Source organism: Manihot esculenta, chromosome 15 (genome assembly GCF_001659605.2).
Source record: "Manihot esculenta cultivar AM560-2 chromosome 15, M.esculenta_v8, whole genome shotgun sequence".
Taxonomy (NCBI): Eukaryota; Viridiplantae; Streptophyta; class Magnoliopsida; order Malpighiales; family Euphorbiaceae; genus Manihot; species Manihot esculenta.
The window spans coordinates 4,216,057-4,233,421 of NC_035175.2; the positions used below are offsets into that span (position 1 = coordinate 4,216,057).

The 17,365-nt window shown below is 37.3% G+C and overlaps 2 protein-coding genes across 11 annotated transcripts; both read right to left on the minus strand.

The window, feature by feature from the left end:
* Window positions 1–149: 149 nt before the first annotated feature.
* On the minus strand, window positions 150–5,095 carry LOC110601709 (pentatricopeptide repeat-containing protein At1g04840). 2 transcript variants are annotated; one of them, XR_002485860.2, is made up of 3 exons: window positions 3,663–5,095; window positions 2,384–3,572; window positions 150–721 (listed from the first exon to the last, which is right to left on the minus strand). XR_002485860.2 is itself a non-coding variant. In XM_021738961.2 (2 exons), exons 1-2 carry the CDS (start codon window positions 4,924–4,926, stop codon window positions 2,740–2,742), a joined length of 2,097 nt encoding a protein of 698 aa, XP_021594653.1. In that variant the 5' UTR covers window positions 4,927–5,095; the 3' UTR covers window positions 2,271–2,739. The 2 variants fall into 2 exon arrangements, 1 of the variants encoding a protein (XP_021594653.1); XM_021738961.2 differs by lacking the exon at window positions 150–721 and having other exon boundaries at window positions 2,271–3,572.
* LOC110601708 (pentatricopeptide repeat-containing protein At5g62370) lies at window positions 150–17,116 on the minus strand. 9 transcript variants are annotated; one of them, XM_021738957.2, is made up of 8 exons: window positions 13,587–17,116; window positions 13,447–13,493; window positions 13,323–13,361; window positions 12,687–12,861; window positions 7,552–7,647; window positions 6,920–6,998; window positions 6,482–6,619; window positions 5,912–6,329 (listed from the first exon to the last, which is right to left on the minus strand). In XM_021738957.2, exon 1 carries the CDS (start codon window positions 16,684–16,686, stop codon window positions 13,678–13,680), a length of 3,009 nt encoding a protein of 1,002 aa, XP_021594649.1. In that variant the 5' UTR covers window positions 16,687–17,116; the 3' UTR covers window positions 5,912–6,329; window positions 6,482–6,619; window positions 6,920–6,998; window positions 7,552–7,647; window positions 12,687–12,861; window positions 13,323–13,361; window positions 13,447–13,493; window positions 13,587–13,677. The 9 variants fall into 9 exon arrangements, with proteins under 9 accessions (XP_043807389.1, XP_021594652.1, XP_021594649.1 ...); XM_021738953.2 differs by having other exon boundaries at window positions 12,687–12,866; XM_021738954.2 differs by having other exon boundaries at window positions 12,687–12,908.
* Between the last annotated feature and the right edge of the window lie 249 nt (window positions 17,117–17,365).

Below are 17,365 nucleotides of genomic sequence, written 5' to 3' on the forward strand. Positions count from 1 at the left end.
AAATTCACAGATCCTTCCTTGCATTTACCAAATTAATATGTCATGATAAATGTGTGATACTACAGCCAAGAGGTGCCTGTTAAGCACTCAGCTTTTAGCTGCTTCCTGATAGAAATCACTAGCATGCGGTAGTTAATGGATGACCAGGGTATTGTGACACACAGCTTACATACACTCAGTAGTGCTGCTCCAATTACAAGTTTCAACAATATACAAATTCATAAATGGCTAATCAATCTAATAAACTCGCCAAAAAGATTAACCTTACAACTCTGAAAAAACTTTGTAATTTCCTAAGGAAAAAGAATACATGTTTCAGCACATGAACATTATTTGAACTCAATCTTCAATTTTCTCAAAAATGCATAGCTCCAGAACTCAATTTCGGTGAACCAACTCTATCCTGTTTAATGCAAGTCGAATTACATTTCATAAAAGAACAAATAAAAGAGAATAAAGAAAACTAGAGGTCATCATCAAGAGCAGATTTATGAAAAAAGAGACAGAGAGAGATTTCAGAAGGTGGTAATTATTCATGATCAAATTATCCCAAAAAAAAAAAGGAAGAAGAAGAAAATTCAAGATCAATTTAGCAGGGGACAGCCGTTGCACCTGGTTCTCGCATCAGCAAGCTCCTCTACATCCATTGGTGGCTTTGGAACCTCCAGACTGATTGTTTTTGCTGCCTCAGAAGTCTTCTCTTTGTGTGCAAATCACTTCTCTTCATGACAAAACAAAATCAAAACATCATAATCTCTTCAGCTGAATAACTATGAGGAAAAGAAATTTCTATGATCTCACATTACTTGGTTAAGGTTTATATTCTTGACAAGCAAAACATCCAACTTCGCATAAATTCACCAAATACTACATCAAGCTTTAGACTGAACGTGCCATATTTGAATATAACTTGCAAAAATCTGATTCCCTTTCAATCTCCCAGAAGTCCAATCCCCACATAAGATTACAACATTATCAGAAATTCCAGAATCCCAACACACACAAAAACACACAAAGAAAAAGAAGAAGTGTCGCAGTAATTCCTTATTAATTTCAAAAAAATTATTTACCACCATTTCCTCGTCAGGGTCATTTCTGAATATGTGAAAAAAAAGGTGCCAGAGTTTCATTCATCCATTGGACATACCTCATTCCCGGATCTAATTTAGCAAATGCAATTAGTATTGTTTTCAAAGCCTCCTGAAGATGAAAGGAATATGTAAGTCAGTCAAACAATCTAATTTCTGCGTCCCAAAGGTTTTGCAAAGGATAAGTCCCCAGAAAAGAAGTGCACGTCTGGTTGAGTGCATCTCACATCTCTATCAATTTGCTCTATAATATATTTTCTCTTGAACGAATATTTATTTTATTTTTTAATCACTTGTTTAATTTGAGCCCTCCTGACCAAAATTTCTGAATCTGCCACTGCATGCAGGACCAGGAGCATCAATTAGACTACTTCAAACAGACCTGACCATTTTGGGAATCAAGCTCATTACATTACATTGTAAAAAATGTGAGAAGTTTAGTCATCTTACTCAAGTGGAAAATTCATTAGCAAGTGACAAATAACATGATGTTTGAGTCAACCTCCATCTAACCTGACCCAATACACAAAGAATAAGATGAAGATATTCTTCTTGTTACATTGTAAGCCAAACACTCAAAATACAATGCTTCACAGAACCGTGGAAGTTAAATTCACAGGAAACGGAACACGAGTTATTGAGCAACATGATTCTGTTTTTTTTTAAATTATTTATTTTTAACATAGAAAATGCCTGAGGTTCAAAGTATCACATACTATAAGCATATAATCTGATACCCGGAAGAACTGATTCCAGATACTGGTCTTCCTAAGGCTCAAAGGATGCTCTCCATGGGTTATTTGAGATCTTGATTGCATACAACGTCTTCAATTTTTGCTTCATCATCTTCACAAACTGCGGACTTCTCCAACCTCCTTGTGATTTCTGACTAACTAGCCACGAAACTTAAGAGATCCAAAACTATCTATAGGAACAAAGTACTAAAACAAATGCAAAATAGATCCTTATTTCATGAAAGCGAGTAATTCATCATCCATGCTAGTATTCTACTTCTGACGGGTAAAGCCAACTCAATTAATCACACGCATAAATCCAGTATGCCACTTAATTTTTCTTTCTAAGAGCAGGCTTTTATGGTTTAACTGAGCTGTCAAGAACTTCTCATAATCCATGATTTGAGGAAGTTACACCAAGAGACAAGATGAAGAGAATACTCCAATAACAGGACAAATAGCTACATAGTATCATGAACGTACAAATCTTTAGTTTCATAGAGTTCTCTCCTAAGCAACAAATTTAGAACATCAAAGATAAACAAAATCAACATCACTTACAGGATTCACTAAAGGGTCCTCTTTAAATAGCTTGTACTGAGACATCTTTAACAATTCCTCTTCATCACTAAAATAAAATGAAATTCGCTGGTTGTTCGACAAGGGCCAATGAACAGTGCTATAGCAATAATGCCGGCAAAAATGAAAAATTCATCCTCAGGATTATGAACGTTTATCAATCTCCAAGAATCAGTATCTGATGATTAAATGTCCATTCTGTCCCCTTTTTCTTTACTAAGATAATCCATTAACCACTAAACAGAATAACCTTATAGTGCTGCGATTTCAAGGAAAAGAATGACAGTATAAAAATTATCAGGAAATGTTACTTTACAAGATCAGCATCACAAACAGCACTACCAGTAATCTCCACATGAACAAACCCCACCCTTGAAATGATGAAATCGCTTTATATCTCTCAATACAATCTCCCTTTGACTCATCTTACTAGCATATTTCATCAGAGAATGACAATCCCCACAAACTCTAAGATTTTTCACAATTCTTATAGTCATACCAGGATAAGTACGAAGAAGGCCAAAAGCAAGTGCCAACTTTTCACTATGTCTTCCTAATGCATCTTCCTTCTCTTCTTCTTCGATATTATGAAGCACCCACTCAGTTCCAGGCATGTATCCATGTTCCCTTGCACCTGCCACTATTTCTTCTAATTTCAAGTAGATATCTTTCGCATCCTGATGAATATGATCACCAGCTACAAAACTATGAACTTGACCCTCCACCTCTATATAACTCCATCCTGGATCTTTCTCTATGCCTTTATTCTGCATCAGAACTCTCACTCTCTCTACATCTTCCCATCTGCCTGCAGCAGCATAAACATTTGATAGGAAGACATAGCTCCCAGGATGCTTAGGTTCAAGCTCCAGGAGCTTCTTTGAGGCTAATTCTGCCAATTTGATATTTTTGTGAGCCCTGCAAGCACAAAAAAGTGCTCCCCATATCACAAAATCTGGAGTTACTGGCATCCTTTCAATGAACCTCAGAGCTTGCTTTAGCAGACCAGCCCTGCCTAAGAGATCTACAATCAATGCATAATGTTTCATGGTGGGCTCGATAGAGTAGTCAAACTTCATGCTGTTGAAGAAATTAAGTCCAAGATTTACTTTGCCAGCATGTGTGCATGCAGTTAGTATGGCAAGAAAGACAACCTCGTCCGGTTGTATACCTGCAAATGTAGCAAAGTTTTAGCTCATTAAAAAAAAAAAAGACTATCTGAAAGTTGAATAGAGTAACACAGTGTAGTTGAAAGTATCACCTGCATGCATCATTTGTTTGAAACACTGAATTGCTTCCTCAGAATGTCCATGGACTGCCCAACCCCATATCATAACACTCCATGTAAGAATGTCCTTATCTTTTGTCTCTCTGAACACATCGTTTGCAGACTCAATATTCCCACATTTTGCATACATATCCACCAAAGCAGTTCCGAGTACTCTATTCAAACGGAAACCATTATTTTTCAGATAGCTATGTATTCTCAGTCCTGCTTCAAGGGCACCAATCTTTGCACATGCAGAGAGAGCTGAAACAATGGTGAAATCATTTGGCTTCACACTCTCTTCCAACATCTTAGAAAACAAGGACAATGCTTTCTCATGGTCTCCATTCTTTGAAAACCCATTAACCATTGTAGTCCAGGAAACCACATTCTTGTCTGGCATTCGATCAAAAAGCTCCTTTGCTTTCTCCAAATCTCCACCTCTTAAACACCCATTAATTAAACAATTCCAAGACGCTGTATTCCTCTTTGGCATGGCCTCAAAGAGCTCCACAGCCTTACTCATATTCCCAACCTTACAATACCCATTAATCAAAACATTCCACAGCAATGTACTCTCAGTATTAAATTTATGAGGACTTTCATCAAACAGCTTCAGAGCCAATCCTAATTCCTCAACTTTTACATACATATCGACCATAGCTATTCTAACGAATGAATCAAACTCGAAGCCACATCTCAAAATCATTCCATGCAGAGATCTACCAAGCCATTGTAAACACAAACAAGCAATAGACTTAAGTATATATGGGTAGGTGAGCTGGTCAGGTTTAAAGTTCGACCTCAACATGAGAATAAAATGGGAGATGGAATTCTCAAAACGGGAATTATACGTGAGGCCACGAATCAAAGCATTGAAAAGAAACGAGTTCTTGGGATGGTAATGGTTAAAGACAGCGAGAGAGTAGCCAACGGATTTACGTAAAGATGACGAAGAGATCAACTGGGTACTGATGAGGCTGCTGGAGGAGAGATTGTGGAGGAGGATTTGTGCGTGGATTTGGTGGAGTTGGAAAGTGGTTTTCGAGGAGTGAATAAGTGATATGAAGTGGATTTCCGATGGACTTTGAGAGGGTGGATTGGAGAAGGAGGTAAGCTTTCTGGAGGACGAGGTGGCGACGGTTGTTTTAGCGGGAGAGGCTGTTGCCTTAACCAGGGCATGAACAGCTCTCATAGTCTTTGATATAATGCGTGAAAGAACCAAGTTGTTGTCCACTCTTCGAAGTATTAAGTTCATATCCTAGGGGCCGCGTAAGAATAGATGGGTTGTGGAGGTAGAGTCAATTTATGGAGAGATGGCATAACATGGCTTACAAATTCTTGGTTTTTTTGCCAATTTAGAGTTGAGGATAAAAAATTTTCAAAAAAAATATTTACGAATTTAAAATTTAATCAGACTCTACCCGCATTTTACAAGTCCGCCGGAATTTGACACATTTTAAAAAGCATTAGGAATTTTTTTTTTTTAAATAAATGCCGGCCGATATTTTAATTATAGCATGACGCTATTTGCAGCAGCGCCAGATTAAAGTTTAATTTTTTATTTTTTAATTATTAATATATTATAATAATATATTTATATTAATATTTAAATAAAAAATATAACATTTAATGATATTGTATATATTTATCTAATAATAAATTTTTTTAATATATTTTATTATTTTTAATATATATATTAATATAATAATATTATAATTAAATAGCATCAGTAATATTAATACACGTTTAATTATATAATAATATTATTTCATAATTTTAAAAATAATTATCAATTTAATTAGTATCAATTATAAAAATATTAGTAATATTGTAATTAAATAGTATCTATTATAAATATACTGATACATAATTATTATATTTTATGTATTTTATTAATTTTAATATGTAGAAATATTATAAAAATTAATAATAAAAAAAGGTATAGAAAACTATTTAAAATTATGTTATTATCTTACTATTAAAGGTGTATTGTCGTTAAGTATTAATATTAATACTTTGGCATTTGGTGGACATACTGCTTATTGTCGTTAAGTATTAATATTAATAGATACTTTTTAAAAATAAATTGAATTTATGTTGAAATACCATCTTCTTTTAGTATACTTGTGGAGGCTGTCATTTATTTATTTATATTTAATTTGTAACAGGATATTTGGGATTTCCAAGACAAACCAAGCTTGAATTTAAACGTAACAGGCTTGGAAGGAAATAGAAGAAAATTCTTGAGAACCACGTTTCCTTTTTTTTTTTTTCATTTTTAAAGCAACAAGTCTTCTCATTCTTGCATCTCGGAATTTACAGGAGCATTCAAGGAAAAATGAGGTAGGAGATTCTCCCAGCATGCTAGCCGTTACTTTCAACCAACATTTACATCTAGTAATTTACAAACGCCACATTTTTCCAACACAAAAACAAGATAGAGATGAAAACAAAAACTTGTAATAAAAATTAATTAGACTAATGGTTGAGCATGCAACTTGTTTGCAACATAAAGCAAATGGCTGATGTTTGTAGAGGGATAATTCAGGAGTAGCTTGAGACTAGAAGTGAAATACCCTGCTAGTAAATGCCTCCAAATGAAAATCAGTCACCAGCTGCTAGACACATACGGGGAAATTGTTGAACCTGGTTTAACTCCTACTTCCAAATTACCAGCAAGAGAGAGAGAGAGGGGAGGAGAAAGATTATCATAAAGTGGTAGTCAGATCTCAGATGTCAAATGAGAGTATATAATACTTGTAGCCTTGATGAACACAAAATACATGAATATCTATACAGAAAGAGATTACCTCTTCTGGAGTCAGAGAGCACTTTCCAATAGCCCTCCTCTCACTCTAAACAGGTCTTTTCTCAGCAAAGTTTTCCTTGTGATACTTTACTCATTCTGGCGTAACAGCAGGTTTAGGAGCCTCAACTATGGTGTTAATCTGGGCAAAAAACATTCACAAAATTTAAATCAGAGAGAAGAAATGTTCAATCAGAAGGGGGGTGGGGGGAATGGTTTATATATATATATATATACATATATAGGCATGTATGATGTAACTTATGACTTCAGATTTTAACAATCTAGGGGCTGAACTAAATTGATAAGAAATTATTTGCATATAACAACTGAAGGTGTGCACGCAAAGGCACATACACGTGGACATAAACACTAAGGATGAGGTAGAAAAGGAAGTGAACAGGGAGATGCACATAATGATGAGAAAATGAAGGAAGAATACCATATCAAAGGCATTTCGTCTATGTCTGGGTCATTCTCAGCTCAACTATCCAATTTACTGCAGCTTTAACACCACTCGCCTGTCGAAACAGAAACCCAAATTGCCATAAAGGCTCTCAGCTTGTATTGTGATCGAGACAGAGCCATTCAAAAAAAATTCCAAAATATAGGCCATCTCTTCCCTCCCTTTTACACATATAGCATCTCAAGTGATGCTTAGATCATATGGAGTGGACTCATAGACCTTATCATTTCCATCATCAGCACCTAATTCATATGACTATGGATACATGATATAGCTATGAACAGACAGTTTAACCACCACAACTTGGGAGTTATCTTCTAAATATTTCTCTGGAAATGTCTCTTTTCACAGTATGAGTGGGTACTCAGGGTATGTAAGCAAGTGACAGTTTGGATTTTCTGATAATTATCAGAAAAATTTTCAAGGCATTGTGGATTGTTCTGAATTTGCTTTCAGTACTGAAAGTATCAAAATAAACAAACCCATGAATACACACACGTATGTATAAAAGACACATTTTTTCCACAACAGCCATACATTTTTTCCACTACAGCCATCTACTTCTAAATTCCAGTGAGGAGGAAATATCAAGGTAGTAATGGACTTACCAGAATAACGAAGTGCCCAAGTTGCCCGTGCCTTGGGGAAACCCATTCCTTCCAGTTCCTCGAGGAGCTTTTGGTCAACCTCTGGAGCAACCATTTCTAGAGATTAAACAGAAATGAACATCAATATGTTGCATGAAGCTAAACAAGTAATTAAAGAGATTATGACACTATAGTTAAAATGGCACCAAGGACAGACCAACAATATACAAAAAAAAAAAGATTAGCAAGAGAATTTAGAAATTCCAAAACATCATGAAAATAAAAGTAAATAATACACCATCAGCATAGCAAATTAAGCCATCCATATGTAATAGTAAAAAAGATAATGCTTGTCCTTCAATTGCACTTTTACTTCTTGCACTCCACGTCAAAATGATAGTGAGAGGTATCAAGAGTACTTTGATAAAAAAAAGAAAAAAAAGAGAGGTATTAAGAGTACAGCTCTTTCTTGCCTTCCCTAAAAGTATAAGCCCTGCATTTTTCTCCACCAAATCAGACTACAGCAACCTAGCCAAGGGCCAGTTCAGAACCAGTCAAAATCAGATTGATAAAAAGAGGGCTTTGAAACCAGACCTAAACCAGCTGTTCAGATTCCAGGCAAACTTTTTTTTTTCTTTTGAAAAAATTAACCGTTTGATTTATGTCAAATTGGAATTAAAGTGGAACTGGGCTAGACCTGCCCTTTGGCAAGGTCTAACAACAGCATTAACAAAAGTGTAGAAAAGATTAAGACAAAAAATTAAACAGATAAACTCAAAATAAAGCAAAAAGAAGGCTGTCAAAATAAGGGAGATACAAATAACCAGAACAACACCATAAAACCCATAATTGATAGTGAAGATTTTTGGAAGAATATTTAGTATTCTTGTATTTCACTCTTGATTTGTACAATATGTCTACATGGCTATTTATACACAAAGAATCATATCTAAACAGGAAGCAAATAATCAAATAATAATTACAGAGATAATTAAGGATCCTAATCAAATCAAATCAAATCCCTAGAATCAATTAGGATTAGCAAATAAGTCAACACTCCCCCTCAAGTTGGTGCAAAGATGTCACACATGCCCAACTTGCAAATCAGATTATGATAGATCTTGTTGTTAAGCCCTTTAGTAAACACATCCGCAAGTTGCTCAGTAGAAGTCACATGAACTAGGCTCAAGACACCGTCTGTTAATTTTTCTTTAATGAAGTGCCGATCAATTTCAATGTGCTTCGTTCGGTCATGTTGGACTGGGTTTTGTGCTATACTTATAGCAGCTTTATTGTCACAATACAAGGTTATCTTGTCTCTCTCGGACAATCTCAACTCTTCCAATAACTTCTGCAACCATAATAGTTCACACACTCCTTGGGCCATTGCTCTGTATTCTGCTTCCGCACTTGACCGAGCAACAACACTTTGTTTTTTGCTCCTCCAAGTGACAAGGTTTCCCCCCACAACTGTGCAGTAGCCAGATGTGGATCTCCTGTCATCGAGAGATCCTGCCCAATCTGCATCTGTAAAACTTTCAACTCGGAGATGACCATGTTTGGAATAAAGAAGCCCTTTCCCTGGCGCAGACTTTAGGTATCTCAAGATGCGAAGTACAGCTTGCATATGAGTCTCGCGAGGGTCATGCATGAATTGGCTGACTAAGCTAACAGCATAGGCTATATCCGGTCGAGTGTGTGAGAGATAAATCAACCTTCCTACCAATCTCTGATATCTTCCAATATCCACGGACTCACCAGTTCCTGCTTTCAGCTTGTAGTTACTTTCAATGGGAGATTCTGCTGGCTTACACCCCATCATACCAGTTTCTTTCAAAAGATCCAGAATGTACTTTCTTTGAGAGATGAAAATTCCTTTTTCTGATCTGGCCACCTCGATACCTAGAAAATATTGCAGTTTTCCCAGATCTTTGATTTCAAATTCCTGAGCTAACAACCTCTTTAGTTGAGCCATTTCCTCTTTGTCATCACCTGTCACCACTATATCATCAACATACACAATAAGAAGGGTGATCTTACCCTTATGATGTTTGATAAACAGAGTGTGATCAGCATTGCTTTGTTGGTAACCGAAGGACATCATGGCTCTGCTAAACCTGTCAAACCAAGCTCTGGGAGATTGTTTTAGCCCATACAAAGCCTTTTTTAACTTGCACACCTTTCCTTGTGTCTTCTCATCAGCGAACCCAGGAGGAATTTCCATGAATACTTCTTCCTCTAAATCTCCATGGAGGAAAGCATTCTTCACATCAAACTGTTGCAAGTCCCAGTCCAAGTTGGCCGCGCAAGATAACAGAACTCTGATTGAATTCATTTTTGCAACTGGGGCAAATGTCTCTTGATAATCCACTCCATAGGTTTGGGTGAAACCTTTAGCAACCAATCTGGCCTTAAATCGTTCAATTGTGCCATCAGCTTTATGTTTCACTGTGAATACCCATTTACAACCAACGAGTTTCTTCTCAGGTGGAAGAGTGACAAGCTCCCAAGTTTCATTTTTAGCCAATGCTTTCATCTCTTCAATCATTGCTTTCTTCCATTTAGGATCTGCAAGAGCTTTCTTCCAATCCTGTGGAATAGACACAGAGGAAATAGACAAGGCAAAGGCTCTATAGGAAGGTGATAAAGATTCATAAGAAACAAAGTTAGAAATAGGGTGTTTAGTGCAAGATCTGACCCCTTTTCTTTGTGCAATAGGTTTATCTAAGTCATTGAAACATTCAAGAGTTGTGGGTAACTCACCAGAAGAAAGAGTTGTGGGTAACTCACCAGAAGAAGATTCATGACTAGGTAACTCACCAGGAGAAGATTCTTGACTCTGAGTAGACTGCATAATGGCTTCTTCTGCCTTGTCTCTCCTTAAATACCTTCTCAAATCTGGTTTGTCCAAACGACCAGTTCTCTCTCCCTGATTGGACATCTCCCCTGTCTACTAGAACTCAAACTTTCTGGTTGAACCATATCACTCAAAATCACAGAATTCGGGATCACCTCTTCTTGCTCATTATTCTCCCCCTGAAGAGGTGAGGGGTTGGTACTGAAGTAGGGTTCAGTTTCTCGGAAGGTAACATCCATACTAACGAAGTATTTCCTAGAGGGAGGATGATAACACTTGTATCCTTTCTGTGTTGGAGAATATCCAACAAACACACATTTAAGGGCCTTGGGATCCAGTTTTCCTGCCGTCCTAGTATGGACAAAGCAAACACACCCAAATACTTTTGGTGGAACAACGTATGAATTCTTCCCTTGTAAAACCGCCAAAGGACTCATAAAGTCAAGGTTCTTGAGAGGCATTCTATTGATAAGATAAGCAGATGCAAGAATTGCATCTCCCCAATATGCTTTGGGTAGATTCATGGTGAACATAAGAGATCGAGCTACCTCCAATAGATGCCTATTTTTCCTCTCAGCAACGCCATTTTGAGCACTAGTATAAGGACAACTAGTCTGGTGTATTATCCCATTATTCTCCAAATAAGCAGAAAAGCTACTATCCATGTATTCTCTTCCATTGTCAGTTCTCAAAATTTTCACCTTAGTATTAAATTGAGTACAAACCATCTTATGAAAGGATTGAAAACAAGAAAAGACATCACTTTTAGCTTTAATCAAATAGACCCAAGTCATTCGAGTACAACAATCAATAAAGGTGACAAACCATCGATTACCAGACAATGAGACAGTTTGAGTAGGCCCCCAAACATCAGAATGAATAGTCGCAAAAGGAATTTGACTTTTATTATGACTCAAAGGATAGGATGTTCTAGTGTGTTTAGCATACTCACAAGCATCACAAAATAGAGAATCAAACTGAGTTCTAGCAAACAAATTAGGATAAAGTTTTTCTAAGGCAAAGAATGATGGATGTCCTAACCGTCTGTGCCACTGTATTATTTCCTGATTGACATCTTTATTTTCTCCAAAACAGGCTTGAGATATCGAAGAACCTGGATCACCCTCCAACATATATAAGCCATCATGCAGTCTACCATTGCCAATCCTCTTTCCTGTGTGAAGATCCTGAATAACACAATGATCAGGAAAGAATTCAATTTTACAATTAAGGGCATTGGTGATAGCACTAACAGATAAAAGATTGACAGGAAAGTGGGAAACATGGAGGACAGATGATAATTTAATATTGGATGTGCAAATAACAGAACCTGTTCCGGATATGGGAGTAAAAGAGCCATCAGCAATTTTGACACTATCTTTGGTTAGGGAAGGAAAATAATTGAGAAGGCCTTTAGACGAACCTGTCATGTGTCTATTCGCACCAGAATCGATAATCCATGGAATATTATGGAGAGATGAAGTATTACCTGACTTTACAACGTCAGATGTGGCACTAAAGAATGAGGAATCAGAGTTAGGAATCGAGATTCTTGTACCTTCTGCTATCGACACCCTTTTACCTTCTGCCATTGACACCCTTTTACCTTCTGTCATGGTAAAGGTTTATAAACGGTGACAGAATAGGAGGTATTCAAGGGTGTACACACAAGAGAGCCCAATCGATTCACCAAAAAGACCGGGTAGCAGCACGGGAAGGCCGGAAAGATGATCGGAATCGTTGCCGGAGTGATCGGAGCAGCAAAGCAGTGGCAGATGATGGGTCACGCGCCGGGAAGCGCCGGGTCACGCGCCGGGAAGAGGTGGCGCGTGAGCCTCACGTGCAAGCTTTTCCGGCGTCGGGGCTGGTCGATCGGCCGGCGGCAGTCCGGCGGTTCTTCTGGTGCCGGCGGTGAGAGAGTGAAGGGCTCCTAAATGGGTTAGTACCAAAAAAGTAAATTTAGGGTTTTGAAACCCTGAAGAGGAAAAATTGAATTTGAACCCAAAAAATCAGGAAAAAGGCTCTGATACCATGAAGATTTTTGGAAGAATATTTAGTATTCTTGTATTTCACTCTTGATTTGTACAATATGTCTACATGGCTATTTATACACAAAGAATCATATCTAAACAGGAAGCAAATAATCAAATAATAATTACAGAGATAATTAAGGATCCTAATCAAATCAAATCAAATCCCTAGAATCAATTAGGATTAGCAAATAAGTCAACAGATAGATTCAATCAACCATAACTGATAAAAGCTTCTTAAAACATTAGGGAAAAATAAAGCAACCAACCAATTGCTTTTGCATGACATTAAAAATGGTGCCTTCAGGCTGGTTAGTGGTGCTCACATCAGCAGGCTCCTCTACATCCATTGGTGGCTTTGGAACCTCCAGAGTGATTGCTTTTGCTGCCTCAGAAGTCTTATCTACAAACTCTGTATGCCCAGTTCTCTTTGTGTGCAAATCACTTCTCTTCATGACATACAAAATCAAACAATCTCTTCAGCTGAATAACTATAAGAAAAAGAAATTTATATGATCTGACATTACTTGGTTAAGGTTCACATTCTTGACAAGTAAAACATCCAACTTCATATAAAATCCACCAAATACTACATCAAGCTTTAGACTGAATGTGATAATATTTGAAAATAAGCTGCACAAATCTGATTCTCTTTCAAGCTCCCATAAGTCCATTGCCCACATAATATTATATCATTAGAAATTCTAGATTCCCACCATACACACACACACACACAGAGATAAAGAAAAATCAAAACTTTCATTCTCTAAGTGTCAAACTGAGGGGAAAAACAGAACGTAGAGCTAAAAAAAGCTACCTTTTCAATCTGAATGCTGGGAACATAGAGCTCAGATAATTAGGACAAGCAATGAAATTTATTTTGGCAAAAGAAAAGGTTCGCTTACTTTTTGCATGTCTGCATCTTCCAGAAAGCCGAAAGCATCCTTCACAACAAATATAAGTTTTAAAAATGTATAATGAGGCAAATTAAACCAAGTTTCTAAGTACCAGGAAAGTGAATGAGCATACTTGAAAATAGCATATGACTGGCCACTCTGTCACAGATATATGTATGGCTGAAAGGAAAGAAAAAGAAGAAGTAAGATTAGAGTCATCAACCCCATATAATAAGGAGAAGCACAAATAAAAAATAACAGAAGTTAACTTACAAGTATAAGCAATAAAATCAGCTAAGCAAGGGGGATAGCTCTGAGAATGCAAGGATCCTTAATTGTCTCATTCAAACTTGGAGTCTTTGAGCTAAAGAAATTTTGGTGCCATTTCTGGGGCATTATCAAGATAAGATGCTTGAACCAAGATCCTCCATGTCAATGCATCAGGAAAATTACCTCTCTTATGCATCATATCCAACAATTTATGGGCTTCATTCAGCTTCTTTTCTTTGCAAAGGATGCAAAGCAACCAGTTAGCACTATATCGACGAGGTACATAATTATGAGCAAACATTTCTTCAACTATGTTGAAGGCAGGAATGCTCAAGTAACAAGCACAAAAACAACGGAGTAAAGTTTCATAAGAGGCCTTGTTTGGGAAGAACCCCCTCTTTCGCATAGCAAAGACGAGAGACAAAGCATGTAACTCTTTACCAGCCTTGCAAAGGCCTCTCAATAAAGTGTTGTATGCAACTTTATCAAGTTTATAACCATCTGCATTCATCAAATTAAACAACTCTATGGCTTGATTAATTTGACCAGCTCTACTGTGTGCCTCAATAAGAATAGTAAAAGTCACTTCATTTGGGCATATACCCTCTTTCTGCATTAATTCAAACTGATTGTATGCGTCCTCAATCCTATTTGCCCAACACAATCCAGAAATTATACTATTATAGAGGGATAAATTGGGCATAAACTTGGTCTCTTTGATTCTATGCATGAGCTTCAAGACAAAGCATTTTATATGTTCAGAAGAATCAAAAGAAAATCGTAAAATGGTTTCCCTAGGCAAGAATTTTCTTTGAAATAGCAAATGGAGCAGCATTTCTCTCTCCCTGTCAGATTTTCGGTTTATCTTGCACCTTTTCTTGACACCATCAATATATCTGGAAACACCACTAACCAAGGCAATGTAAAAGACAACATCAGGTTCAATCTGGCTTCTGTCCATCAAATCAACAAGCCGAAAGGCAAAGTCAAACTCTCCCTTCCTCAAGAAGTGATAGATAAGAGATGTGTGCAAGACAACATTTGGCACAAAACCATCTCCCAACATCCTGTCAAGATACTTGCAACCCTTACCTGCCATGTTACTCTTCACCAAACCACTTATCAGTACAGTGTAAGTGTATGAACATGGTTGAATGTCATGTTTTATCATTTTTTCAAACAATTGGTGGGCTTCCAAAGCTTGTCCATTCTTGAAGTAGCCATTGATCATTGTCATGTAGACAGTTGCATCAAGATCCACACCAGCCTCAAGCATCCTCTGAAACAAAGTTTCTGCTTCAGACATTCTCTTTTTCCTGCTTAGACAACTTAGAATGGAGTTATAAATAGAAACACTAGGTTTCAGTCCCCTCTCCTCCATTTGATCCAAAACATGGAATGCTGATGTCAGATCCTTATTTTTACAATATTCATTTATCATTATCAAATAAGTTGCCAAGTCAGGGACTATGCTCCATTCTTGCATAATATCAACCAGAGGTTCAAAAGACTCCAGACACCCATCCTGGCAAATGCATTTGACCAAGGAGTTGAAAGTAAAAGGCAAAGGACTGCACCCAACATCTATCATTTTCCTTAAGCACGACAAAGCAGCATCTAGGTTTCCTCTCTCACACAAGGCAGTAATATAGATACCAAATGCCACATTAGCTAGATTCAAGTTGCTTCCTATAATTTTCTCAAGAAGGAATTCAATTTCTTGCTCCAAATTTATCATAGGATCTATATTAGTAGAACCTGAGAGCAAAGTGGGATTCAATCCACACCCATGCTTCAGAATATCCTGCAACATCAACAGAGAAAGTTGAAGCTCATTCCCTCTCTTGCTATTCTTCATGAGAATAAGAAATAACACATGGTCCGGAATGACCCCATGGTTCAGCATACTTTTGTACAATTCATCAACTTCAGTTAACCTATTATCCTTGTATAGTGCAGACATTAAAGCTGTATAACTGTGCACACTGGGAATCAAATTGCAGCAAGCCATGTTATTCAGAAGTGTTGTAGCACAAATGATTTTCCCTTCCTTGCAATAATTACTAATCAGAATATGGTAAGTGACTGCATCAGGTAGCATCCTGGATTCATTCATTTGACTGTACAAAATCCACCCTTTATTAAAATAACCCATCTTGACAATCCCCTGAATCAAAGCAGTATAAGTAAAAGTATCCGGTTCACAACCCATCTTTAGCATCCTCAGAAAAACCATCACTGCCATTTTTATCTTCTTATCCTTGAGATACGCATTCATAAGGGAAGTATACATTATCTTATCCAAAAAGAAACCACGTTCTTCCATCTCTCCACCAATCGACTCTGCCTCCACAACCCAACCTTTCTTACAAAGCCCATAGAATAGCGACTTATAATTATGAAGAGTTGGCAACAATCCAGTTCTTTCATGCATTATATCCAAGACTTTCATTGCTTCACGTACATGCCCTTTATAACTCAGTCCATCAATCAAAAAGTTATAATACCGCATGCCCAATTGTATCTTAGCCTTGCTTATGCTAACCAAACAATCAAACGCATCCAAAAGCATCTCTTGCACACAAAACTCTCTAATAACAGCCATACAAGCAGCGTGACAAGGCACAAAGCCACTACCAATAAGCTTATCAAAAAGTATACTTGCATCCTCTAATTTCCCCAACTTAACCAAGCAAATAACCATGGAGTTAATAATACTAGAGTCCGGGTCAATACCTTTAGCAATTACATTATCACAGTAGACTGCGTAAGCCAGCTTGGACTGACCCAATTCTATCAATCTCCTAATGAAAACACCATAAATACCAACACCAAGCTCCATCCCACGACCAGCAGCGAAATCAACAGCGGAGATAGCATCAGGGACGGTGGGAGAATGAGCAATAATTCTCTGAATGACTTGCTGGGCCAAGGATACGCGGCCACGACGAAGGAGGTCATCGGCTAAGGAGAGGCGGAGAGAATTATGATCGTTTGGACTATTGGGAGTTGGTGGTGTTTCTAGAGGGACAGTACATGTTACCATCGCTCTCTTTCTGGTTCTGAAGTAGAAGTAATAAGAAGTAGGTCTCTGTTTAATCATGGCGAGACGAGACTTGACATTTTTACTATTACTCTAGTTCCAATAACTGAAAAACGAAGGCTGACCCCTCAAACTAGATGGCAGAAGTGGATGGACTCAGCACAAGAACATCCCAAATGGCTTCCACTCGAGGCAAAAGGCATGAAGGAGACAACGTACATGATAAAGTTTTCTCCCAATGTTCCTCTAGATATCAGCTCAAACTGCCCGGCTAGGGCTAAGACAAACGACTGCCACGAAGAGAACTCCGGCACGCCAGCCGACCGACTAACATAGATATGTAGAAGAAAATCGAAGGCTTAGAAAAACCAGAGATGTCCACTTCACTGAATCAAAACTGCCTTTGGGTTAAGGCAGGGTTCTGCGAATTGAAACAGTAATACTAGTAAATGGGCCGCTTTGACGGTTAACTGATGTAAGCTCTGTAAATGGGAAACTGTAGTCAAATATAACTTTTATTATTAGTATTGAAATTTTAATATTTAAAAATAGCATATTAATACAATTATATTATAAAATATAAATATCACTAAAAAGTTAAGTTTTTAGAAGTAATATGGTATGAGTAGAGATTTACCCTAATTATAATAAATGAAGTTCATATTTATTATATATATATTATGCGGATAAGATATGTCAATGAAATGCCTATGGCTAAGGCACAACCTCAACCCACACT

Bases quoted from the DNA above. Each gene is read 5' to 3' on its own strand.
- LOC110601709 (XM_021738961.2), bottom strand. From the start codon at position 4,926: ATGAACTTAATACTTCGAAGAGTGGACAACAACTTGGTTCTTTCACGC. The intron at 3,573-3,662 runs GTGATACTTTCA...CTACATTTGCAG, and splicing joins CAAACAAATGATGCATGCAG to GTATACAACCGGACGAGGTT.
- LOC110601708 (XM_043951454.1), bottom strand. From the start codon at position 16,686: ATGATTAAACAGAGACCTACTTCTTATTACTTCTACTTCAGAACCAGA.